This window comes from Pogoniulus pusillus, chromosome 13 (genome assembly GCF_015220805.1).
Source record: "Pogoniulus pusillus isolate bPogPus1 chromosome 13, bPogPus1.pri, whole genome shotgun sequence".
Taxonomy (NCBI): domain Eukaryota; kingdom Metazoa; phylum Chordata; class Aves; order Piciformes; family Lybiidae; genus Pogoniulus; species Pogoniulus pusillus.
In genome coordinates, this window is record NC_087276.1 from 3,343,366 (window position 1) to 3,355,889 (window position 12,524).

The window sequence follows — 12,524 nt, forward strand, 5'->3', positions numbered from 1 at the left end:
AAACACTTTTTTATGGATTGGAGGTTTTAGGGAACTAAACACTCTTTATGTTAGGAGGAAGTTCTTCACAGAGAGAGTGATTGGCATTGGAATGGGCTGCCCAGGGAGGTGGTGGAGGCACCATCCCTGGAGGTGTTCAGGAAAAGCCTGGCTGAGGCACTTAGTGCCATGGTCTAGTTGACTGGCTAGGGCTGGGTGCTAGGTTGGACTGGCTGAGCTTGGAGGTCTCTTCCAACCTGCTTGATTCTATGATTCATGGATTGGAAGTTTTGGGCAACTAAACACTCTTTGTAGATTGGAAGTTTTGGGGAACTAAACTTTCTTCTCATGGATTGGAAGTTCTAGGGAACTAAACACTTTTCTCATGGATTGGAAGTTTTGGGGAACTAAACACTCTTCTCATGGATTGGAAGTTTTGGGCAACTAAACACTCTTCGTGGATTGGAAGTTTTGGGCAACTAAACATTCTTCTCATGGATTGGAAGTTTTGGGCAACTAAACATTCTTCTCATGGATTGGAAGTTTTGGGGAATTAAACACTTTTCTCATGGATTGGAAGCTTTGGGGAACTAAACACTTTTCTCCTGGATTGGAAGCTTTGGGGAACTAAACACTTTCCTCAAGGGAAGAATGGTATCTCAACCCCAAGTGGGTTCACCCCAAGTGAATCTTTTTTAGAAGGAGCACCCAAAGCACCATGCCCCCTGTCATAAAAATGATCAACGTGTTGGAGGCTATGGAATTTATTCGTAAGATCTCATTAGAACTTGGGAAGATTCTGGGAAAATTCTAAGACACAGGAGCTGTCTCAGCCTGCTCTACTAGACAGGCAAATCCAAAGACAATATATGTGCAGCAGTCACTGTAGTGTATCACTCTTGGACATAAATGTTCTTCACAGAGAGAGTGATTTCCCATTGGAATGGGCTGCCCAGGGAGGTGGTGGAGGCACCGTCCCTGGGGGTCTTCAAGAAAAGACTGGATGAGGCACTTAGTGCCATGGTCTGGTTGATTGGATACGGCTGGGTGCTAGGTTGGACTGGATGATCTTGGAGGTCTCTTCCAACCTGGTTGATTCTATGATTCTATGAAAATCAAACCACCACAAAGTGAACTTACTCTAAAATGCTGAAGAAGTCTGTGATTTCTGAGAAGGGTGCTCGCAACCAGTAAGAGATCAGTGCATCTACAGGGAGATACCAAAATATATCTGTTAGAGGGAATTAAACCTGACCTAAAGCCTGTAGCATACACTGATAATTACTTGGATCTGTTTGGGTTTGGCATCCACGACACTTTACAACGAGGCAAATGGGCGGTGAGTGGACAGGTTCTTACCTTCTGAAATGGTTTTCATAATGTGAAGGAAACACATCAGAAGGCTTCTAGTTTCAGCTTGATCCAGCTTGTCAAAGCGAAGAGTGGATCCAATCAAAGACAATGGTCTGGTGATCTGTTGAATTGACAAGCAAAGGGCCCTGTTAAGCGCAGTGACAGGTTTCCACCTCCACTAACCCTTCTCAACAGTTGCTCATGTACCTTTTCACACGTGTCAGTTCTCTCACTGTTTTTTTCAGTGGTACTTGGGTTAGATTCAAGACTTGCTAAGGAAGCTCTGGAGTCAGCATGGTTTGCTGCAGAGATAGCTATTGATGAAAAGGCTGTAAATGAAAGTCATAGCAAACATGCTAAACAAAAACATTTATGGAGACAAAAAACCAACAAGAACATAGATGGAGAACTCAAAAACGTGTCACGTGCTGGACTTGTGTCAAATGGAGCACATAACTGGACCAGTGCTTGGAACTTCCAATGGCAAAGCTATTGATGGGTATGTTTAGTACTGAAAACGTGCAACACAGTGTGGTAAAATGACTGGATTTGCCATTATTCATGGAATTCAAGTGGCCTGCTGCATTCTGTAAGGCCTGTCCTAAAGCCCCCAAAACCAGTGGGAAGATGCCCATGTCCTGTTCTAGCGGGAGGTGTCCCTGCCTATGGCAGGGAATTGGAACTAGATGGTCTTTGAGGTCCCTTCCAACCTAAGCCATTCTATCATTCTATGATTCTACTTCTCTGAACTGGGGTTTGAAGAGAGTGAACAAAGTAACTTGTGTTTCTGCCCTTCCATTAAGACTGGAAAAATTAAGAATGCTCATTTCAGAGAGACTGCAGGAGTTTTCAGCAGAAACCCTGGAACTATCCTTGAGTTGGGAAGAGGCTACAAGAATGAACCCAGGCACAGAGATTTGAGAGAGCCTAATACTAGCACTGTTCCAAAGCAGGAGAGTAAGTGAAGAAGAGCAGCTTCACAAAAGAAACAGGCATCAATCCAAAACCACCCAAAGGGAAAAGAAACCTTGCAGAGCATGTTTCCTTGAACATGACAGAGCAGGGATTAATGGTGCCCTCCATGAATAGTGAGCAGAAAGCACGATGGAGCGAGGTACACAGAAATCTACCTGTGTGCGCGTTCCCTCTCTCATTTATACCTGCGATGGAGTTCAGGACATCCTTGGAAAAGGAGGTGTCCACAGAGTTGGCATGCTTCATTGCTGATGGGTTCTGAAATCCTCCCGCTGTGCTCAAGTCATCCCTAGATCCCTGTGTTTGCAAGGCAAGAGAAGGCTCTCCAGTAAATGAGATCACTCATAACTTTTCCTAGAGACAGCTTCTGTTGGATGCTGGGCTCGGAAAGCTGCTTTCAGTTGTTGAGATACAGGAGTTCTATACAAGCAGGATGCAAGCTCTATACATCCACACAGCAGGTTGTCTCTCAGCCCACTGGTGCATCACAGGCTTTTAACCCCGCTGCTGTAGCTCATTCAGCTCCAACACAACAAATCTAAGCTCTCCCCCTCCAGTCCAGAATTTAGACATGGGTCATGTGAAGGAGGAGCCACATGTTCAAAATGAGATTAGGTTGGAACTTAAGCAATATGGTGAAGTGCAGGGTGCTGCACTTTGGCCACAGCAACCCCATGCAGAGATACAGGCTGGGGTCAGAGTGGCTGGAGAGCAGCCAGACAGAGAGGGATCTGGGGGTGCTGACTGATACCCACCTGAACATGAGCCAGCAGTGTGCCCAGGTGGCCAAGAGAGCCAGTGGCATCCTGGCCTGCATCAGGAATGGTGTGGCCAGCAGGAGCAGGGAGGTCATTCTGCCCCTGGACTCTGCACTGCTTAGACCACACCTTGAGTCCTGTGTTCAGTTCTGGGCCCCCCAGTTTAGGAGGGACATTGAGATGCTTGAGCATGTCCAGAGAAGGGCAATGAGGCTGGGGAGAGGCCTTGAGCACAGCCCTACGAGGAGAGGCTGAGGGAGCTGGGATTGGTTAGCCTGGAGAAGAGGAGGCTCAGGGGAGACCTTATTGCTGTCTACAACTACCTGAGGGGTGGTTGTGGCCAGGAGGAGGTTGCTCTCTTCTCTCAGGTGGCCAGCACCAGAACGAGAGGACACAGCCTCAGTCTGTGCCAGGGGAGATTTAGGCTGGAGGTGAGGAGAAAGTTCTTCCCTGAGAGAGTCATTGGACACTGGAATGGGCTGCCCGGGGAGGTGGTGGAGTTGCCGTCCCTGGAGCTGTTCAAGGCAGGACTGGACGTGGCACTTGGTGCCATGGTCTGGCCTTGAGCTCTGTGGTAAAGGGTTGGACTTGATGATCTGTGAGGTCTCTTCCAATCCTAATAATACTGTGATAAGCCTGTGGAGCACCTGGTGAACTCTTTGTTCACCAATATGGTTAGATGGTCATAATCCACTTTATTTCCATGATACAGAGACTTATATGCATTCCAGCAAGAGGTGTGCTCCACCAAGATTGGTTACAATCAGAGGGTACAGGGTTACTTGTAAGGCATCAATAGGTCAGCATACCATAACAATCTGAGGGTCAGCCTCTGGGGCTGGCTAAACTCTGCCCACATGCATCTGGCACTCCACCCCCTGCAGCTGCATGTGGGGGGAAGCCACCCTGTGCCTGCTATCTAAACTTCCAAGATGGATTCAAGGTCGCTCCCAGCACAGGTTGCTCATGTTTATGATTTCTGTGTCCTCAGCTAGCAAGAATTTCTCCAACAGCGTCCCCATAGCAGAGAGGTTGGAACTAGATGATCTTTAAGGTCTCATTCCATCCAGCCCATTCTATGACTCTGTGACAGCCTTCAAAGAAGAAGGCTTACCAAAGAGTCACCCTCTGATAAGCAAGTTGTAAGCGTAGATCTATTCTGTGCTTGCTCCTCAAACACTAGCAGAGCACTGAGGAGGAGGAATCAACCACTGTTAGGTGTGATCATTATGGAAGAGACTCTATTGCTGGGAAGACTGAACGAGAGCAGTCCTACAGAAATCTATTGCTAGCTTTTAAAGCATGGTTATAATCACCACACATCTAAACTTGTAAGAAACAAACAAACATGCTCCTCCAAGTGTGCATTTTATGCAGTCCACTTCTGTGAAGGCAAAGCTGTTTTAGTATCTTTCATAGAATTCTTTCAGTTGGCAGAGACCTTTACGACCAAGTCCAACCACTAAGCCAACAGAGGTTCTGTGCCCCTTCCCTCCTTCAGCTACTCGTGGGCATTCCTCCTGCTACAGCTCACGGTCCATTTCTTCTACCAGTGAAACTGTAGGCAGTGGGAGTTTGTATTTACAACACTGTCTCCCAGCCACCTGTTAAGGGACCTGCCTGAGGACAGAATCCTCAGCCACCAGCCTGTGGGCACCAGCGTAGGTGGGCTGGATGGATTGACTGAGGCTGCATGGCTCCAACTCTGAGCTTCCAGACGGGGACACTCATTGTTCTGGGACTGCTCATAGGCTCACAGGATATTAGGAGTTGGAAGGGACCCAAGGAGATCGTTGAGTCGAACCCCCCTGCCAGAGCAGGACCACACAATCTAGCACAGATGACAGAGGAACACATCCAGACAGGTCTTGAAAGGCTCCAGAGAAGGAGACTCCACAGCCTCTCTGGGCAGCCTGTGCCAGTGCTCTGGGACCCTTACAGGAAAGAAGTTCCCCCTTGTGTTGAGGTGGAACCTCCTGTGCTGCAACTTACACCCATTGCTCCTTGTCCTATCCCAGGGAGCAAGTGAGCAGAGCCTGTCCCCCACTTCTGACCCCCAGCCCTCAGATGTTTATAAACACTGATTAAATCCTCACTCAGTCATCTCATCTCCAGACTAAACAGCCCCAGGTCCTTCAGGGTCTCTTCATCAGCCATGCCCTCCAGTCCCCTCATCATCCTCGTAGCCCTCCGCTAGACCCTCTCCATCAGCTTCCTGTCCCTCTTCAACTGGGGAGCCCAAAACTGACTGTAGTTCCAGACCCACAGTCAATACTCTGCCAGTAAGAATTCTTAGGATACCACAGAAGCTCTGCAGATTAAGACCTTCCAAACCAAATATTGCAGATGGAAACAAACCAGAGTTTTCAGAACTGAATTTTAATACCCTAATTGTAACCAGCACAAACTTAAACCTCTTCCCACCAGACTGACTAGGTCAGACATCATCTTGATCTGAAAGACCACATGAATTACCTGGTTGGAAGTATTGATATTGAAAAGGAACATATCCTTCATGTATATCCTTGGCATGTTGTCCAAAAGCATGCCATAGAGTGGCATGTACAGGTTTGCTATTTGGGCCTGTTTTGCCTGAAAAAAATAAAAGACAGGAGTGAAGAAACTAATGTCTAACCTGTGGCTAAGGACATCCCACGTGTGTTTAGCTACCACGTTGTCCTGGAGTCCTGGATACCCCTAAATACCTCTCTCTCTGTGGCTTGAATGGGAAAGGAAAAGGCACAAAAAGACCTGTTCCCCCTCTGCCTTGCAGGCATGAAGGGTGGGAGCAAGGGACTCTTCTGGCATGAGGGGTGCCCGTGCAGTGCCCGCGCTGGGATCGGGCTGGGACTGGCTGTGCTCTTCACACCCAGGCAGTGCTAACTCTGCTCTGTGTCTAGGGAGGGGATAAACATTGGGGGACTTCCCACCCTGGGGCTCCCACCTTAGAGTTCATTCCTGCCTTAGAGTTCTCCCCTGCCTGGATAGATTGTGCAGCAGGGGCCCCTGGCGCTCTGCTCCGAAGGCTTCCCACCTTAAGCACCCTTTATGCAGGCTCTAAAGGCCTTAACAGACGGCCTCTGAAAGAGAGCAAGGGGACAAGCAGCTGGACCACCCTTCTTTCAGCCAGCCTGACTCACCTGTGAGTAACTCTGGCTCAGCTTTATTATTAGTGGGGAATGCTATCACACTGGAATGGGCTGCCTGGGGAGGTGGTGGAGTAGCCGTCCCTGGGGCACTTTAAGGCAAGGTTGGACGTGGCACTTGGTTCCATGGTCTAGCCTTGAGCTGTGTGGTAAAGGGTTGGACTTGATGATCTGTGAGGTCTCTTCCAACCCTGATGATACTATGATGATACTACTATGATGATACTATGATGACTTCCAAAATAGCCAAATTACCTATGGTATCTTTGTAGATCTTCTCAACCTAACTGAATCTGCTAATTAAAACTAAATTAACTTTTGCATCTAGTTTTGGGGGTGGGTGTTGGGGGAAATAAAACAACTCTGTTTTTCTCTAAGATCCCTGACTCAGCTGCATTAATTCCTTGCCTCCACCACAGGCGTGGACAAGCAAAGGACCGAGAACAAAGAGGCTCCTTACCGGCTCTGCGTATCGATCATCGAAGGAATGCTTTGCCATTAAGTTTTTAAGCACAGCCAAAGCTAAGTGCCTAATGTCCTGATCCTCTTGCAAGGCAAAGCCAACCTCCCGCAGCAGGACTCCAATCAGAAAGTGTTTACGGCAGAATTCGTTGGTCAAGGTGTACTCTGGGATATCTTGGAACAGAACGGGCAATAGCGCTTACGTTCATACCTAGCTTACAGGCCCCCTCCCATTGCCCATCTTGCCAACAACTCTGATTGATTTCATCCACTGTTAAAGCTTGATTTCCTCATCTGACTGCCCCATCCTCCTCCCCCACTTGCTGGAATGAATTCATCAAATATTATTTCTCAAAATAGAACAACAGGACTCAGTCTCAAGTTGTGGCAGGCTGAATATTAGGAGGAAGTTGTCGGCAGAGAGAGTGATTGGCATTGGAATGGGCTGCCCAGGGAGGTGGTCCAGGTGCTGTCCCTGGAGGTGTTCAGTCAAAGACTAGATGAGGCACTTAGTGCCATGCTCTGGTTGATTGGATAGGGCTGGGTGGTAGGTTGGACTGGATGAGCTTGGACGCCTCTTCCAACCTGGTTGACACTTAGTGCCATGGTCTAGTTGATTGGATAGGGCTGGGGGATAGGTTGGACTGGATGAGCTTGGACGCCTCTTCCAACCTGGTTGACACTTAGTGCCATGGTCTAGTTGACTGGATAGGGCTGGGGGATAGGTTGGACTGGATGAGCTTGGAGGCCTCTTCCAATCTAGTTGGCACTTAGTGCCATGGTCTAATTGATTGGATAGGGCTGGGTGATAGGTTGGACTGGATGAGCTTGGAGGCCTCTTCCAACCTGGTTGGCACTTAGTGCCATGGTCTGGTTGATTGGACAGGGCTGGGTGCTAGGTTGGACTGGATGAGCTTGGAGGTCTCTTCCAACCTGTCTGATTCTATGGCCCCATGAAAATCAAGCAGCATTTACAATCTGCATGCATGCTTCCACATAAGAACCTCAAACACTTGCACATAACAACATCAGTCACTTCTTTGAGGCACTAAGTACCAACTGTTGTTCCCATAGTCTAGCCAGAGCTCCAAACCACAGAAACCCAAGCTAATTCTGCTTGAAGAGTAAAAAAACTTTGGTCTAAACTGGCCACAGTTTGTTGGCAGCAAAGTCAATCTTAAAGCCCTGGAGGCACAACTGTGCTTACTTCTCCGGCAGCCGTCTCGCTCATACCTGATGTTCGGTAGTCCTGCGTCGATTCTGAAGGTGTCACAGGGTCTTTGTTTCCCATAAACAGAAACCAGAAATGGGTAAAAATAATGCTGCACCTTATAACATTCTTAAGTGAAACAAATCTATATACTTTGCATAGTTATCATTGTGCTGGTTTGAGACTAATCGGAATATTTTTTTACTGAGAGAAATGAAATCCTTAGCTGTGAGAGGAAAGAAAAGAAAACAGCACATGCCCTGTGTCACCCTTTCTTCTGCTGAGAAATGCAGCTAGGCAAAATAGAGATCAGACACTCACTGCTTAGCTCTTCACTTCTGGCTCTGCCTTCTTTCTGGTGGTCTGGTCTCTGTGCCTGCCTCTGCCTTAACTCAAATCTAACCCTTTTTCCTCTAACCTCCTTGTCATCTTTTTTTGACTTCTCACCTCAGACCTCCAGAGGTATCACGTGAGATACAGGTGGACTGATCTGGTGATTTCTGAAGGGAGGGGGAAGGGAGTTTGGGTCAGGAGCCCTCCTGGGGACTCTGTTTCTGGGAGGGGTACTGCATTCCTATGTTGCTTTTAACCTGTATATATCTGTGTACATCTGCCTGTATGTTGTGCTAAGCTGTAAATACAGCTTCATTCTTTAACTGCCAGCCAGCTGAGTCTACTCGGGGTGATTTTCATCAGAGTGGGAGAGCAAACCCAAACCTTCACAATCTTTAATTTTTCATTTGATTTGAATGAAGCAGTTTCTACTGTCAAATACAGCTCAGTGTCAAAGCTGAATTCATTTCTTGCTGTTGGAAAGGGATACAAAAAGGAGACAATGGCCCTCAGATACTCCATGGAGAGATGATTCTGCTTTCCTCTGGAAGATACCTTCCACCATCAGCATGTCAAAGAACCACATCCTATGGGAACACTGTCAGAAGTGGGGACTGTGCCCAGGCCTGAAATCCTTACCTCTGCAAACTGAGAGTCTAGCTAAGGTTGGACTCTTTTCAGTGGTGCCCAGCAACAGGACAAGGGGCAACAATGGGCAAAGGGATGAGAAAAATTCTTTCGTGTGAGGATGCTGGAGCATTGCACCAGGCTGCCCAGAGAAGTTGTGGAGTCTCCTTCTCTGGAGAGATTCCAAACTTGTCTGGATATTGCAATCCTGGGCCATCTCCTCTGGCCCTGCTTTAGCATGGAGGTTGGACTAGATAATCTCCAGAGGTCCCTTCCACCCTCTAGCACGTTTGGATTCTGTGAAGAAGAAAAGCACCCCAGAACTAGGCACTGGCTATGAAGTTGGGTTCAGAATGGCAGATATGAGTGCACGAGATAGACTGCATGGGGGCTGCTGACTCTGGGGCATGGGCAGGATGGACTTAGTCCTGTGGTAGAGCACGAGCAAAACCCATTCATGCCTCTCTGCAAAACGTGGGTTACACACAGTGTACCTCTGCCTTGGTTACTAACAGATTCTGGAATGGGCCTCTCTGGCTCCACTGCTCCAGGTAACACTGCAGCATCTGAGGACCAGGCTTGCCAGAGGCCAGGACAGTAGCTGCACTTGGGAGAAAAGGGCTATTGCATGGGACTTGCCTGCCTGTCCTAGAGATACTCTGAGCCAAAACCACCAATGGTCTATTACCTGATGTTCCCAAATGCCTGCTGCATGTCCAGTCAGACATTCCACACACAGAAGCAGCTGTCCCACTGACAAGTCAGACTCCCAACAGCAGCAGGAAAGCCTGTAGCTACATGATGCCCCTTACCACTGCCTCAGCTTCTTCCCCTTCTTGTTGTACCTGTCCAACCCCTTCCCTAGCTCACCACCTCTCCAGACTACTGCAGCTTCAGCCATTAGCCCTCACAAATAGCCCAGTTCAGTAACCTCAAAACCTCCAGTGGAAGAATTACCTCCTGTTGCCCAGCTGGGCTGTGGGGGGTTGCAGTCACTTGCAGGCACACTGAAATGATGCTGGTTTTAATCACACTGCTGAAGCACCCCACTTAAAAAGCCATCTGGGGCCTTTGTGCTTGATGTCCAGACACAATAGGATCTCCCAATCCCTGTCCCTTGTACACAACCCCCTTTGGGATGGTTCCTTACCAGGAATGTTTGAAGACCGTATGGGCAGGCACAGAGGGATGAAGTGCTCATGGTGACAGACTTCTTGTAGAAAGTCAAATTTGAACTGATGTAAAGTCTGAAAGCCACAACACACAATGACTCAGATCACATTAAGGCAAAGGAAACAATAAGACAAGAGCTGCAGCACTCCTCACCTCTACCTCAAAACTCCTAATCGAGCCTGACAACACAACCTTATGGCTGGTGAGGCCAAGCTGCAGGAAACACAAGCATCTGGGCTTTGGACAAATTTGTCACAGCCAAAGAAGCTTTCTTTGGATTCTCAGCTGTGGTTTGTCATTGCAGATGTACTGATAAACACAAGCTTGAGCCAAGCTAATGTTTAAGGCATATTCAAAACTACACATGGTATACACTACTATCTAATCACATATCATCCTCTATCTCATCAGCATCTATATTAGTACTTAGCCACAGCAAAGTACCTTCTTCAGTTCACACAGATTTGGGACATCATCGTCTCAAATATATTAGACATTATTAAATATTTTGTCCCTCTTACCTCCCCCTTACTTTTTTGTCACCCCAAAAAAGTTTCAGATATGTAGGTCAGATCCAAACTTTATTTATAGCGGTGAAAACTTCCTCTATTGATTCCAGTGAGTTCCAGCTCTGAGAGATGTGGGTATGCCATCCAGAGGGACCTGGACAGGCTGCAGAGCTGTGCCCAGGCCAACCTCATGACATTCAATAAGGACAAGTGTAAGGTTCTGCAACTGGGTTGGTGCAAGCCCAAGCACAGCTCCAGGCTGGGTGGGGAATGGCTGAGAGCAGCCCTGAGGAACAGGACCTGGGGGTCTGGGCTGATGAAAAGCTCAACAGGAGCCTGCAGGGTGAGTGCAGCCCAGACACAACCCTGTGCTGGGCTGCAGCAAGAGCAGTGTGGGCAGCAGGGCAAGGGAGGGGATTCTGCCCCTTGGCTCTGCTCTCCTCAGACCCCACCTGCAGTCCTGGGCGCAGTTCTGGAGCTCCCAGCACAAGAAGGACATGGAACTGTTTGAGCCAGTCCAGAGGAGGTCACAAAGATGCTCAGAGGGCTGCAGCAGCTCTGCTATGAGGACAGGCTACAAGAGTTGGGGCTCTGCAGCCTGGAGAGGAGAAGGCTTTGAGGAGACTTTATAGTGGCCTTGCAGTATCTGAAGAGGGCTACAGGAAGGCTGGGGAGGGACTATTGACAAGGTCTGGTAATGACAGGACAAGGGGGAATGGGTTTGAACTGGCAGAGGGGAGACTGAAAGTAGCTGTTAGGAAAGGGTTGTTTGCAGTGAGGGTGGTGAGACACTGGCACAGGTTGCCCAGGGAGGTTGTGGCTGCTCCTGCCGGAGGTGTTCAAGGCCAAGTCAGATGAGGCCTTGAGTGACCTGTTCTAGTGGGAGGTGTTCCTGCCTATGGCAGGGGGTCAGAGCTGGCTGATCCTTGAGGTCCCTTCTAACCTAAACCATTCAATGATTTAGGTGTTATTTCCTTTGTATGTCCCTTCTAAGAAGCTCTCCCTGATCTTTTACAGAGCCTTGGAACTACCTCAAAAATTTATCATTCCCACTTCAGTGATGTGCTCCTGAGGCATAACAAAACAACACACAATATCCAGTAATAAATTGTTTTCAACTTCTCAGCTCACTGTTCTCAGGCAAACATCTGCCCCAGCATTAAAATGTATTTGTAAAAGTCTTTTAGTTCTCTTGTGGTTAAGCCTGGCAGTCCCTGAAATCAAACTGCAGCATTTCACCACAACAGCCCCAAGCAGCACTACAGGCTGGGGACAGAGTGGCTGAGAGCAGCCAGGCAGAGAGGGAGCTGGGGGTGCTGGGAGAGAGGAGCTGAAGCTGAGGCAGCAGTGTGCCCAGGTGGGCAGCAGAGCCAATGGCATCCTGGGCTGGCTCAGGAGCAGTGTGGGCAGCAGGACAAGGGAGGTTCTTCTGCCCCTGTGCTCAGCACTGCTCAGGACACCCCTGGAGTCCTGTGTCCAGCTCTGGGCTCCTCAATTCAAGAGAGATGTTGAGGTGCTGGAAGGTGTCCAGAGAAGGGCGATGAAGCTGGGGAGGGGCCTGGAACACAAACCCTATGAGGAGAGGCTGAGGGAGCTGGGGGTGTGCAGCCTGCAGAAGAGGAGGCTCAGGGCAGACCTCATTGCTGCCTCCAACTCCCTGAAGGGAGGTTGTAGCCAGGTGGGGTTGGGCTCTTCTGCCAGGCAAGCAGCAACAGAACAAGGGGACACAGTCTGAAGATGTGGCAGGGGAGGTCTAGGCTGGATGTTAGGAGGAAGTTGTTGTCAGAGAGAGTGATTGGCATTGGAATGGGCTGCCCAGGGAGGTGGTGGAGTCGCTGTCCCTGGAGGTATTGAAGCAAAGCCTGGCTGGGGCACTTAGTGCCATGGTCTGGTTGACTGGATAGGGCTGGGTGCTAGGTTAGAGTGGGTCTGGCTGATTCTATGATTTTTGCAGCTACCATTACACTGGGATACCTGGAACAGACACTTCCCAGGGTCT

At 48.8% G+C, this 12,524-nt stretch overlaps 1 protein-coding gene across 1 annotated transcript in view; it reads right to left on the reverse strand.

The window, feature by feature from the left end:
- Nucleotides 1-12,524, reverse strand: part of DOCK10 (dedicator of cytokinesis 10) — a 243,408-nt gene that overhangs the window by 52,338 nt on the left and 178,546 nt on the right. The window contains exons 30-37 of the mRNA XM_064152795.1: nucleotides 9,994-10,090; nucleotides 7,907-7,951; nucleotides 6,672-6,847; nucleotides 5,541-5,657; nucleotides 2,493-2,604; nucleotides 1,540-1,661; nucleotides 1,339-1,453; nucleotides 1,120-1,186 (exon numbers count right to left, since the gene is read on the reverse strand). Of these exons, the coding sequence (XP_064008865.1) occupies nucleotides 1,120-1,186; nucleotides 1,339-1,453; nucleotides 1,540-1,661; nucleotides 2,493-2,604; nucleotides 5,541-5,657; nucleotides 6,672-6,847; nucleotides 7,907-7,951; nucleotides 9,994-10,090 (851 nt within the window). The remainder of the gene's footprint in view (nucleotides 1-1,119; nucleotides 1,187-1,338; nucleotides 1,454-1,539; nucleotides 1,662-2,492; nucleotides 2,605-5,540; nucleotides 5,658-6,671; nucleotides 6,848-7,906; nucleotides 7,952-9,993; nucleotides 10,091-12,524) is intronic.